At 36.7% G+C, this 12,692-nt stretch overlaps 1 protein-coding gene across 2 annotated transcripts in view; it reads left to right on the top strand.

Annotated features, from left to right (window-relative positions):
* grm8a (glutamate receptor, metabotropic 8a) overlaps positions 1 to 12,692 on the top strand; it is a 317,146-nt gene that overhangs the window by 260,289 nt on the left and 44,165 nt on the right. For both annotated transcript variants that reach the window (XM_056456168.1, XM_056456169.1), the window contains exon 8: positions 7,281 to 7,420. In XM_056456168.1, the coding sequence (XP_056312143.1) occupies positions 7,281 to 7,420 (140 nt within the window). The remainder of the gene's footprint in view (positions 1 to 7,280; positions 7,421 to 12,692) is intronic.

The raw sequence follows: 12,692 nt of genomic DNA, 5'->3' as shown, positions 1-12,692 counted from the left end.
ATCTGTTTAAGAGTACTGCTTTTCTTAAGCAATTAAATCGCCATGTTATTTTGTCTCGCACAAAGCTCCTGAAGCACTTCTGAAGCTCGTCTAGGTGGAGTTTTATTCTCATCTGTGCTTATAAAAATTCAAGTTTGCTGTTCATTTGCTGACTTCTAATGTTCATCACACTCTAAAAAATGACCTTTGTTGTTTGTTCAAAGTATTTTTTTTAAATGAGCTGAAACAACACCATTCTTAAGGGTGTTTTTGGGACAACTTGATTGTTTTATACTCAATCTACTTAAATTTGAAGAGTTTAGATGCAAAGACCCCTAAATGCCATTTGATATTTATTTCTGTGATGATATGCCATTCATCTTTATTTCTGTAGCACTTTTACAATGTAGATTGTGTCAAAGCAGCTTAACATAGAAGTTGTAGTAAACTGAAACTGTGTCAGTCCAGTTTTCAGAGTTCAGTTTAATTCACTTCAATGCGGTTTAATTTTCACTGCTGAAAGTCCAAACACTGAAGGGAAATTCCATCCATGCACAGCTCCACAAGTCCCAAACCCAGCAAGCCAGTACCTGACAGTAGCAAGGAACAAACTTCAACGATAGACGAAAGTAAAGGAAAAAATCTTGAGAGAAACCAGTCTCAGTTGGGCGCGATCATTTCTCCTCTGGACAAACTTCTTGTGCAGATCTGCAGCCTAGGTGCCGAAGGCTGGAGAACGCTGGATGTCCATTGTTGAGAAACTACTGGTGTGAGTAGGTCACCGGCGGGTGTTCAGGCTGGCCCACTGGTTTAATGCAGAGACTTGTCTGCCACTGGGGTCTTTCAGGAATCAGACTCTATTTTCAGACAGACTCTTGTGTGCAGGTTCAGTAATTTTACTTTTATAGTGGCTGATAAGTTCTTACCTTGCCTTTAAAGTGAAATAACTGAACCTAAACATAGGAGGCTGAGTAAAATGCTCATTTTAGGAGAAAATCTGACGGCATTTAGAGGTTTTTGCATCTGAAATCCTCATTTGTAAAAACGAATAGGTTAATTTTTTCATGTTTTCCTGACACAAATCAATTGTGTGCAACCCAGCATTTTGTACAGTGCATGTTTAAAAAAGTAACTGAACTACTCTATAAAATATACAAGGGACCACACAAATCCTTCCTGTTATCCCAAGACAAATCGATTAAGTTAACTTAACTAATATACCACCCAGGCTCATTGTGGATATGTACCTAAGTCTACATTTCTAAGGATAGCAAAAAACGTAACCTGAGGTACGTCTGCTCATAGTTTTGTTTTTGCAAATCCACCTCCAGAGGCCTTTGTGTATGCTTTTCAATGATTACAAATTCCTCTCGTGCGTTCTCTTCTTGCGTAAATCCACCAGAGGGTGCAATATACACCTCAGCCGACCAGGCCAGCTTACTGTTGACTGAATGACTGACCAACTGACTTACCCACCCCGTTACCTTAACCCAAATGATAGAAAAAGAAAAGCAGTCGCGGCCGTGTGATTTCATCAAGTTTTCAGCCTGTTGTTTTTACTCACTTATTTTTTGCTTTTGTTTTACCTGCCAGACTCAAACCCCGTCAACGCGGTCAAGTCCGTTTACCAAGTCCACCAATGTATGCGGTTTAAAGGGGAAGTGCAGTCAGGCTTTCCTCCGGCTACATAATTTGCGCTCTCCAGACATGTAGACAGGGGTACGTATCCATGATGAGCCTGTGTTGCAAATTTAAGTGGATTGTATATAAAAAAATTGAGTCATACCCAAAAAATCCAAACAATTGTGTTGTTTCAGCTCATTTTAGGTTTCAAGTTTTAACAAACACACTGAAAAAAAATATTCATCTGATTTACCAAATGTTTCTTAATGTCAGTGGTTGCAAACAATTTATATGAGCTGAATTTAAGCAAACAAATTAAGTTGGACATTAGCACATTGATTTTGTTGGTTTTAATTCAGCCCATATACATTGTTTGCAACCACTGACCTTAAATAAAATTAGTAAATCCAATGAATTTTTTTTTCTTTCTTTTTTGGATGCAAGAAAAACTAATTTTGAGTGTAAGGTCTTGTTTACAGATGCACTTTTAGTTTCTAAAGTTGATAAGAAAATGGATTCACTGATGTTTGTTTTTCTCTCACCTCAAATTATAATTCATGTATTCAAGAATGAGAAATCGAATCGCTTCGTCACAACACATTAGCAGTCTCATCTAAATCCGACACGTCCTTGTGTGTTTTTTTCTGAAGTGAGGACATCTGTTATTTACAACCACGGGTCACAAGTGTCTTTTTCAATCACTGAAACCACACTCTGCAAAGATTGAGGATGTGTAAAAAAATGCTGCAGCTTCATTTCCCAGGACATTTAGAATCGCTTAGTGGAAATGAACTTAAATGCTGACATTTCTGTTCTTCGTCGAGTCTTTTCAAGTTTTAAATGAAACTCATTAAACTGGTTCACCCATCGACCTGATTTCCAGAGATTGTGCTGACAAATAACGTTTATTAATATCTGTATTTCCGGCTATTAGCTGTGATTATACAATGCTTGAATTCCAGCTTTAATGTAGGGAGATTGTAAGTTAGTCTAAGGCTGTCTTTATACTATAGTGTGCTGCTTTTTATTACCTGCAACAACAGGGACTGATGGATTTATCTGTCATTGCTGTTACAGTCTGTTTTTCTTTCTTTTATCTGCTTCTTCCAGATATGATGTCGGGTTTAGGGGTGACACTGAACCTCTATGAGTTATACAGAAGATTTGACATACAATAATGATAATAACAATAATACACAATGACTTTAACACTGTAAACGTATTCAGAAGAAATGCATATGGCATAAGGAACAAGATGTTTAAAGTGTTGGGGAAAGCGACTTCTAAAAGTAATGCATAGTTGCATTACTTAGTTACTTTTTATGGAAAGTAATGTGTTACGTTACTTTTGAGTTACTATTGGTTACTTTTTCTTACCAGATTGGGGCTGAGAAGGAGCATTTTTTCTTGTTTTTTTAATAGAGGAGTTCTGCAATTAACAATGTACTGTATAACCTTCATTTACATTAAATAAAAAATATAATTTAGGATGTTTTCAGTGAAGAACTTCCTGACCCCAGAGCTATTTATGTCACATACAGCATAAAGATTATATTCTGATTATACACTCACGTTCTCTCATTGAGTGCATGATGCAACGTGAGTTAGTTTAGCAATTAATTTTTTTTAAGCTAATTAATTCAACTAAAAAGTAACTTGCATTACATTTTTTTAAAGTAACTCAAATAGTATTAATTATTTTTTTAAAGTAATGTATTACTTTACTAGTTATTTGTAAATCATACAATCTCAATTTAGTATAATTTATAATTTAGTACAATTTAGTATGATTTGCTTGTCCCCCAATGATAGTTGGGTTTAGGGGAGGGGTTTGGTATCTCTTTTTTAAAATCGTACATTTTCGTATGACTGAACTTGTACGAATTTGTACGAATTAGCCACTAAACTGACAAAACGTAAATTGGTTACGTTTCCTCGTGAGATCATGCTGGATGACTTAATGTAATGCAATGTGTTTTTATATACTGCATTTATCTTGTATGGCCGTACACCCAAAGCACTTCACAATCGTGAGGGGGTCTCTCCACACCACCACCAGCGTGCAGCATCCACTTGGATGTTGTGACAGCAGCCACTGGACAATGACGCCAGTGCGCTCACCACACACCAGCTGTAGGGGGACTTGCGTTACTTGTAATGAAGTACCCCCAACACTGGTTGATGCATGATGTTTCTTTAACTCTAGACCTAGGATTTATAAAATATTTAAGGCCTTGTTATGTGATTATTATATAGAGAAGGCTCATAAATGCTAACTAAAAGTATGAAAGAGCCAAAAAGCGTTTAGACCAGTGGTCACCACACTTGTTCCTGGGGGGCCGATGTCCTGCAGATTTTAGCTCCAACCCTAATCAAACACACCTGAACAAGCTAATCAACATCTTACTAGGTATACTTGAAACACCCAGGCAGGTGTGTTGAGGCAAGTTGGAGCTAAACCCTGGAGGGACACCGGCCCTCCAGGACCGAGATTGGTGACCCCTGGTTTAGACTTATGCAATAAGCTCTCTCTTTGCATAATCCGTGCATGCTTTATAAAGTAGTTATTACTTTATGTATGACATAATAAACTTAAAAAATAGTCCACTTTTTATATTAAGGTATAATTCTTGCAATTAATAAACCATTCACTATGACTTTTAGCTCAACAAACTTCTAATTTGCTGCTTATTAATAGATTATTAATAGATTGTAAGGTTTTGGGGAATATGTGCTTTATGATTACAAATCAACAGTCAATATCTTAATAATATATAATGTAATGTAATGCAATGTGTACTTATAGTGCATTTATAGTGGTGTATGGTCATACACCCAAAGTGCTTCACAATCATGAGAGGGGTGTCTCCACACCACCATCAGTGTGCAGCATCCACTTAGATGATGCGACGGCAGCCACAGGACAACAGTGACAGTGCCCTCACCACACACCAGCTATAGGGGGAGATCGGTAAGGGCCAATAGAGGGAATTTGGCCTGGACATCGGGGTTACACCCCTACTCTTTAGGAGAAGTGCCATGGGATTTTTAATGACCACAGAGAGGCAGGACCTCTTTGCAAATAATATGCAGGTAATAAGCCACTAATAGGTTAATGGTGAGAAATGATTCATAAACTAAAACATTATGTAAAAATATGACTGCACAAACACTGTCTAAAACATTACTGTATAATCTAAATGTTTGTTTTAAGTCTTATAATAAGTAAATAATACATTTTCAATTCCACTTTTCTAACATTTTGGACGTAGAAGGCTGGCTATTGTCCTCATCAAACATTTAATCAGAGCTGAAGGACTAGATTTTAGTCAAATTATTTTTATAGCAGAATATTTTATGCAAATCTGTTCGTTTGACATTTCAGTTCATGTAATTTGATCTCAAAGCGCTTTGAACTGAGCATCTGAATGGAGTGTCAAAAAATATCCCCCGGTGAAGGTACATGCATGGAGGTGCGTGTTGATATTTTGAAGAAAAGCTGACTGATTTTATTACCCTTCCACCTTCTTATCTCCTCACAAGGTTGCCGTGATCTTTGCGCATACAGCAGAAAGCGGCATGTATTATTTACATCTGCGACATCTGATCCCGCAGAGCAGCGGCTCGTGTAGAACTGTGAGACTTTCTGTCTGAAACATGAGATCTTGACACCTTGACTTTTTAATTCACCTGTTGGGAGTCTGCAGCTTTACCCATAACCTCTGCATCATCTTAAAGTCTGCATGAACCAGAAGCTGCAACCGTTTCTTTTTCATAAAGTGATGCAGTTCCAGGAGAAATGGAATATTGAATGAGAAAACAGTGGGCGTGGCTTGTTTTCTCTACTGCAAGCTGATTGGATGTAGTAAAGTAGGTATCTCATTCAGAAAGATGGGGAAAAATGTTTGGGGACAGTTATTACAACCTAGCAGACACCTCCTCCACACCATTTCTGTTTGTCAAAACTGACAGCTGAAGGAGCGTGGTCAAGTATGTTAGCCACGTCTAATACCTCAGACAGACATCATCTGGGAATTTAACAGAAAACCAGTTTCAATGCAAAGCTTCAGTGCAGTTTCAATTTTCATCTTAATTTTAGATTGACATGCACAGATGAATTATTCACCTCAAAACTAGCAATGTGAGCTAACTAAATCAAAATATTTAGATTTTATTTTTACTATAAAGTTGAGATGAAACTGAACAGATCTTCAGAATTCTGACTGAGTGAAATGGATTATTAAGAACGGGGGAAAAAGTATAGACTTTGATTTATGCTTCGATTTCTGTTTTGGATTGAATATCAAGTCAAGTTGAGCTTTATTTACATTCTGCTTCATGTGTGGACGTTCAGTGGAATGAAATGTCGTGTCTCTTCACTTTACTGTAAATTATAGATTTGTTTGATGTCATTCCAGTTTAAAGGAAACTAATGGACAATGTTTGAACTGTGCCAGTCATTCCGGACAGAATCAAGAGAAGATTTTGACAATGTTGTCATCATGAAACCTTTCAATAATCCAAGGACAAACCTTTCCATTTTAAGTAAATGACTAGTGTGCCATGATAACAACATGATGTTCCAATAATATTGGTTACATTAAAGTAAAGTTCATTATTTGCAAACAATATTGAAAAAAAATATTGGAATGTTTTAGAACCATTTAAGATCTAAAAACAAAAACATTTAGGTAAAAAAAAAAAACATGTTATTTGTATAAAATAATTTTAGATAAAAAAAAATCCAATTGACTTTTGAGCACCAACACAATCTGGTCTAGTTTCTATCTGCTTAATACATAAGCATATATTATTATTATTATTATTATTATTATTATTATTAGTATTATTATTATTATTATTATTATTATTATTATTATTAGTATTATTATTATTATTATTATTATCATCATCATCATCATCATCATCATCATCATTATTATTATCATTATCATTATCATCATTATTATTAGTATTATTAGTATTATTATTATTATTATTATTATTATTATTATTATTATTATTATTATTATTATTATTATTATTATTATTTCTGAAACATGAAATAGTGACAAACGTAAAAAACTAAAAAATCTGTAAGGGGGCAAACACTTTTTCACTCCAGTATTATGCATCCATAGCTTTTAAGCAACAACCTATAAAATTGATAAGGACTCCATACTCTATCACTCAAGTCTATTGAACAGTGTGTAGCTACACTGCAATAATAGCTGTTAATTTACAGTGTTTTCCGTTCATTTACAATTGTGAATTGCGTTACAGGACCTTGATTTCAGCTCTGTCGACTTTTGATGTTGAAAATTCAACTCTACAGTTTAACAAGTGACGTTATTGACATTTTAGTACATTGGAATAATATAATGTATGAGAAATAATATATAGAGAAACGAGTCTGTAGGATGACAGAAAATGTACTGGCAGTTTATTACAAGGTGTTTGTAGCGTGTTATACAACACCAACTCAGACAATATAGCACTTTAAAAATGTCAATAAAAGTCACTTATTCAAACTTTTTAAGGTTTCGAAGTTGTTGGAAGAAAGATCAAGATCCCGTCGAGCAAATACTGCTAATTTATGAATATTTTCTACACTGCATACAGGACTAAAAACATGGATTGACTCGCTCCTCAACATGTTGTCCTATCATGTTTTACAGGAAGCGCAGGAACTCCAGTGGTCTTCAATCAGAACGGAGATGCACCAGGACGATACGACATCTTCCAGTATCAGATCACCAACAAATCCACAGCTGAGTACAAAGTGATCGGCCAATGGACAAACAAACTGCATCTAAACGTGAGTAAAAGAGCTTTTCCAGCTCATCCATGCATTTAGGTTTTTTTTTTTGTCTTCCCAGGGTGCAATGATGTTTGTGTGTCCACATCTGATACATTCAAGCGTAAATGTTTGCAATCTTATCTTTTTTCCCGATGATGCATGTGACACGAATACTCCCGGGCCTTCATTAGTCAACGAGATGGAAGATAAGCTTGTAATGTGTTATGCCTGGCTGCGAAGCAAATTTAATGGAGCCAGAAACGAGTCGTGGTTTCATGGCCAAAAGCTCTCGCAGTGGAGGAGAGATTGAAGCTGTCGTTTTCTGATACGTGACGGAGAATCCGTAGCTCCTCTGGGCTTTTGTGTCTGTGCAGGTGAGTGGGAGGAAAAAATCACTTAGAGGAGTTGTGATACTGCCCTTCAAAAACATTCTTGTAAATCTCTTTTACTTAACGCCACTGTTAAACCCTCCCCTTAAAGCTGACATGAACATGAAGCTGGTCAACAGGCACAGGACATCAACATGATGTCAGATTGATGTTGTACCTCAACGTCGTGGGACGTTGCGTTTTGTTTGGAAATGAAAATCGGTTTGACATCAGAATCTAATGTCAGGCCATGGTCAATATCCAACGTGGGACATATGTTGCATTTTAGTTACCTTTCAACGCAACCTAAAAACAACAAAATATCAACATCTAGTGAAGTTTATTTATAAACTAATTTCGAGAGGATCAAGTGCTTATGATTGCTTGCAGCCTATCCTGCATTATTCAATTTATGATTCACCAATCAAGCGATTCCTAAGCCACTATAAATACCCTCAGTTCCATATCACAGCCATCATCATTTTAAAGAATCCCCCCTTCCCCCCTACTCCTCCTCCTTTCCTAGATGGGTGGCACGGTGGCCTAGTGGTTAGTACTATTGCCTCACAGCAAGAACATCACTGGTTCTAGTCCTTACCAAGCCAGCCGATGTTTCTGTGCGGAGTTGGCACATTCTCCCCGTGCTTTCGTGGGTTTCCCCCAGGTTCCCCGGTTTCCTCCCACCATCCAAAAACATGCAACTTAAGTTAATTGACTAATCCAAATCGGCACCATAGACATGCTCATAGTAAGTAGTAATCTGTTCATTAGCTACTACAGCAGGGGAGTTTTTGAGTTCTACTTCAGCTCAAACTCCCCTCTCGCTTTGCAAACGGGAGGGAGCCCTGGACTCGAGGATCTTATGGGCTCAGGGCTCTCTCTTGGAACAGCATGCCAAACAAGCTTTATAATCAATCATCAGCTAAGAGTGAACTCTTGAAATGATGTTACAGCTTGATGTTGTGTGGACGTTACCAATATGACGTTTATCAGACGTAGGATTTTGGTTGCCATACCTAATGAATAAATGTCAGTTTTTGACGTCAACATGACGTTGGATTAAGATATTGACTCCAGCGCTAAATATTGGTCACTTTCCAACTCAACCTACAATTAACAAAATATCAACGTCATTTCAAGTTGTTATTGGGCATCAAATTAAATTTTCCTTAAATGCTATTGGGTCACACTTTGATGGTCTGTTTGTTGAATTTAAGTTAAATTGCAACTAATTCTCAATAGATTATAAGTAGACAGTTAGGTTGGAGTTAGGGTTGGTGTAAGTTGACATGTACTTGTAAAGCTTCTTATAGTCAGTTAAATGTCTGTTAAAAGAGCAGACTCAACAGATATTAAGCAGACAGTCTCCTAATACTCAAATGGACCATCAAAATAAAGTGTTACCTGCTATTGACCTAAATCTAACCTAATATTAACGTCTTATGACGTTGTATGTCTGCTGGGTCGACCATTTTTTTTTTCCATATTGTGACGCAGTTCCTGGAGAAACACAAATTTAAATTATAAAACAGTGGGCGTGGCTTGTTTTCTCTACTGCAAGCTGATTGGATGTAGTAAAGCAGGCATATCATTCCGAAAGATCTGGAAAAGGGTTTGGGGAAAGTTATTACAACCTAACAGACACCTCCTGCTCATCATTTCTCTTCGTTGCCAGTTGGAGGGGCGTGGTTAAGTATATACCTCAGACAGATGTAATCTCAGAATTTTACTTTAAAAAAGGAAGTGCATTTTCAGATTTCAATTAAAGTATTGGCAAACAACTATTATTATTATTATTATTATTATTATTATTATTATTGTTATTATTATTATTATTATTATTATTATTATTATTATTATTAAATTCAAATTATCAAATTTGAAATATAAACTCACAAGACACTTGGCTTTCAAGAGAAAATTTTTCTAGGTTATCACAATTTTTTTTTACTGTGTTTATATATGAAAAACAAATATTGAACACAATACAATTTTTGATTTTCATTACTTTTGCCTGTATAATGTTTTATATTTGTTTAGCCTTAAACTGGCTTGATGGACCATAGTAAAGCTCAAAGAGTCCTCTTCCCAATGATACCTAATATTTGCAAGACAGGCTCATTGTGAATATGTAGCCCCGTATATATTTCTGGAGAGCACGAATTATGTAGCCAGAGGTATGAATGACTGCATTACGTCTTTAAAACGAATGCTACAGGGCGGTGTGCTATGGGTCGATGTGCTACGGGGCGGCGCTACCAGCTGACCGCTTACCTCTATGTGGACGGCTTTTCCGCTGTTACCAGTTTGCCCGGTAGCTCGCCGAGTACGTAGGCAAACTTGAGACGCAACAAGTTGACTGCAACAATGGGGTTTGTGTATGATGAAGAACAGTTCCAGAAAGCAGGTAAAACAAAAGGCAAAAAATAAAATAATCAAATAATTAACAGGGTGAGAAGATGATAAATCTGAAAATGTAGTAAAAATCAGGCTGCCACGAGGGCTTTTCTTATTCTGGATTGCCTTTGAAATCACTGTCAGTTGTGTTTAGGGAGGAGGTGGGCAGGTCAGTCTTTGCTTTTGAAAACACTATTGATCGGATTTAGGGAAATGGGTGGGTGGGGGAATCGGTCGGTCAGTCATTCAGTCAGTCGACAACGGCCTCTGGTGGATCGACCATCAGGGTCATATTTGCCGCTCTCCAGAAATGTATATTGGGGTACTTATCAATATTGAATATGGGTTGAATATTTGTTTGTAGCTCACAGGGGTCAAGAATTATTACAGTTATCCTATCCTATTGTCCTACTAAGTTGGGTAAGTGTAAATCCCCATAAGTCGGTGCTGGCTAACAGGTTAATGACATACACAGATGAATTGTTCACCACAAAACTAGCAATGTGAGCTAACAAAATCAACATGGATAGTTTTGATTCCATTTCTTCTTTAAGCACTTTAACAGATCAGTTACAGAGAAAGAGAAGCCCAGTGATTTGCATGTAACTCAATTTTACTGACACATCCGGGAGGGAGAGAGAAGGAAAAAAAGAGTCTGTTAGCCTGGAAAGATTGCGACTCTGAACGAGGTTAACATTTCATTTTCTGAAAAAAACAACAACAACAAAAAAACACATTTTCACAATCAATACGCACAGCCGATGACTGTGTTTTGCAATTTGACTGTTTACAGAGATACATGCGGGTCACTTTGCTAAACGACTGGTAGCAAGCGTTCAATATGTAAATCGCTGAAGCGGGAACATTCTCTCGCTCTGATTCCAAAGGTTGAGGGCGTGTGAAATTAAATGCAATTTTTTTGAGGATGCCGGCGGTGGTTTGCTTGCACAGAACTCTATGCAGATGTTTACAGGGTTTTCCTCATGCTATGATGCAGAGTTCTGGGTGTATGTTGCTGATTAATATTTTATCGTGTTGCTAAGGGGTTGCTAGGGTATTTTGAGTGTTACTAAGATGATCTGAACAAATGTTGCTACTGTAGATTGTTATTATATATTACCATAGGGTTGCTAGGGTGGATTTTTGTCCTTTGTGACACAGTTACTACAGTGTTCATGGTGTTTTTTAGGTTGGGATTTGAGGGGTTATTGCTAGCATCTTCTGGGTGTTTTATTTTCTCCTTTTGACTGTCGCCAGGCGGTTAATATGGTGTTCTTGTTTTTTATAATCATGTTATTAGTCAAGTCAAGTCAATGATTATTTATAAAGCGCTTTTTAAAAACAACAAGTGCTTACAAAAGTGTTGTACACACATCTAAAACAAAGGACAAAGACAACAGACATAAGACTCTCATATGGTATTAAAAGCTAAGGAGTAAAACTGGGTTTTAAGACCAGATTTAAAAACAGGAAGGGTTGTGGCCTGCCTAAAATGGAGAGGCAAATTATTGTTTGGAGGCCACCACTGCAAAGGCACGGTCCCCCCTAGTTTTTAACCTTGTGCGTGGAACAGCCAAAAGTAGCTGATCAGCACATCTAAGTGCCCTTGATGGAGTGTACAATTGAATTAATGAAGACAAGTATCTTGGTGCTAGTCCATTTAGGCATTTAAACACCAAAACTAGAATCTTAAAATGTATCCTAAACTGTACAGGAGGTCAATGAAGAGAAGCCAGCAATGTCTGCAGACGAGTAAGAGAGGCATGGCTAATACCCACATAGAGGGCATTACAATATTCTAGACGAATCGAGATAAATTGATGTATAACCCCATTAGAGGGTTTCTAGCATTTTCTAAGTATTTATTTGACCTGTTTGTAAGTACAACATTAAAAAAAAAACTTCATAAACCTATAATTCTGATTAGTACAACAACACTGTAAAACCCCAAAAGTTAAGGTGACTCAAACCTTTTGAGGAAAGCGATTGCAACAAACCATTTAAACTCAAAAACTAATCTTAATGAGTACTGTGAACTTAATCCATTTGAGTAAACGAAGCAATTGGAGCACAGTAAAATCTGCTAAATAAAGAGAACTCAATCCAATTGATTACTGTAAAAGCCAATAAGTTAAGACAACTCAAACCATTTGAGGAAACCGATTGCTACAAACCATTTGAGTTTAATAAACTAATCTATATGAGTACTGTGAACTTACTCCATTTAACTTGACATATTGATGTATTTAATTAAATATTAAAGAGTTCAAAACTCTTTTCAAATGAGTAGAGTTAACTTTCAGTAAAGTTTGAGTTCACTACACTCATTTCATTTGATAAAGTTGAGTTTTACAGTGAATTTCATTAATAAATACAATCGATTAGAAACACGACCCCTCAACAATCTGATGTACTAACTATTGCTGTTATCCTGTCCTATCAACAAACCTGTCATAAATGCTCTTTAATCCAGTTAACTGACAATGGGAGGAAAAGAATAGTTATATTCAGGGGCGGACTGGCCA

The sequence above is a fragment of the Danio aesculapii genome, chromosome 4 (assembly GCF_903798145.1).
Source record: "Danio aesculapii chromosome 4, fDanAes4.1, whole genome shotgun sequence".
NCBI lineage: Eukaryota > Metazoa > Chordata > Actinopteri > Cypriniformes > Danionidae > Danio > Danio aesculapii.
This window is presented reverse-complemented; position numbering and strand designations above follow the sequence as displayed.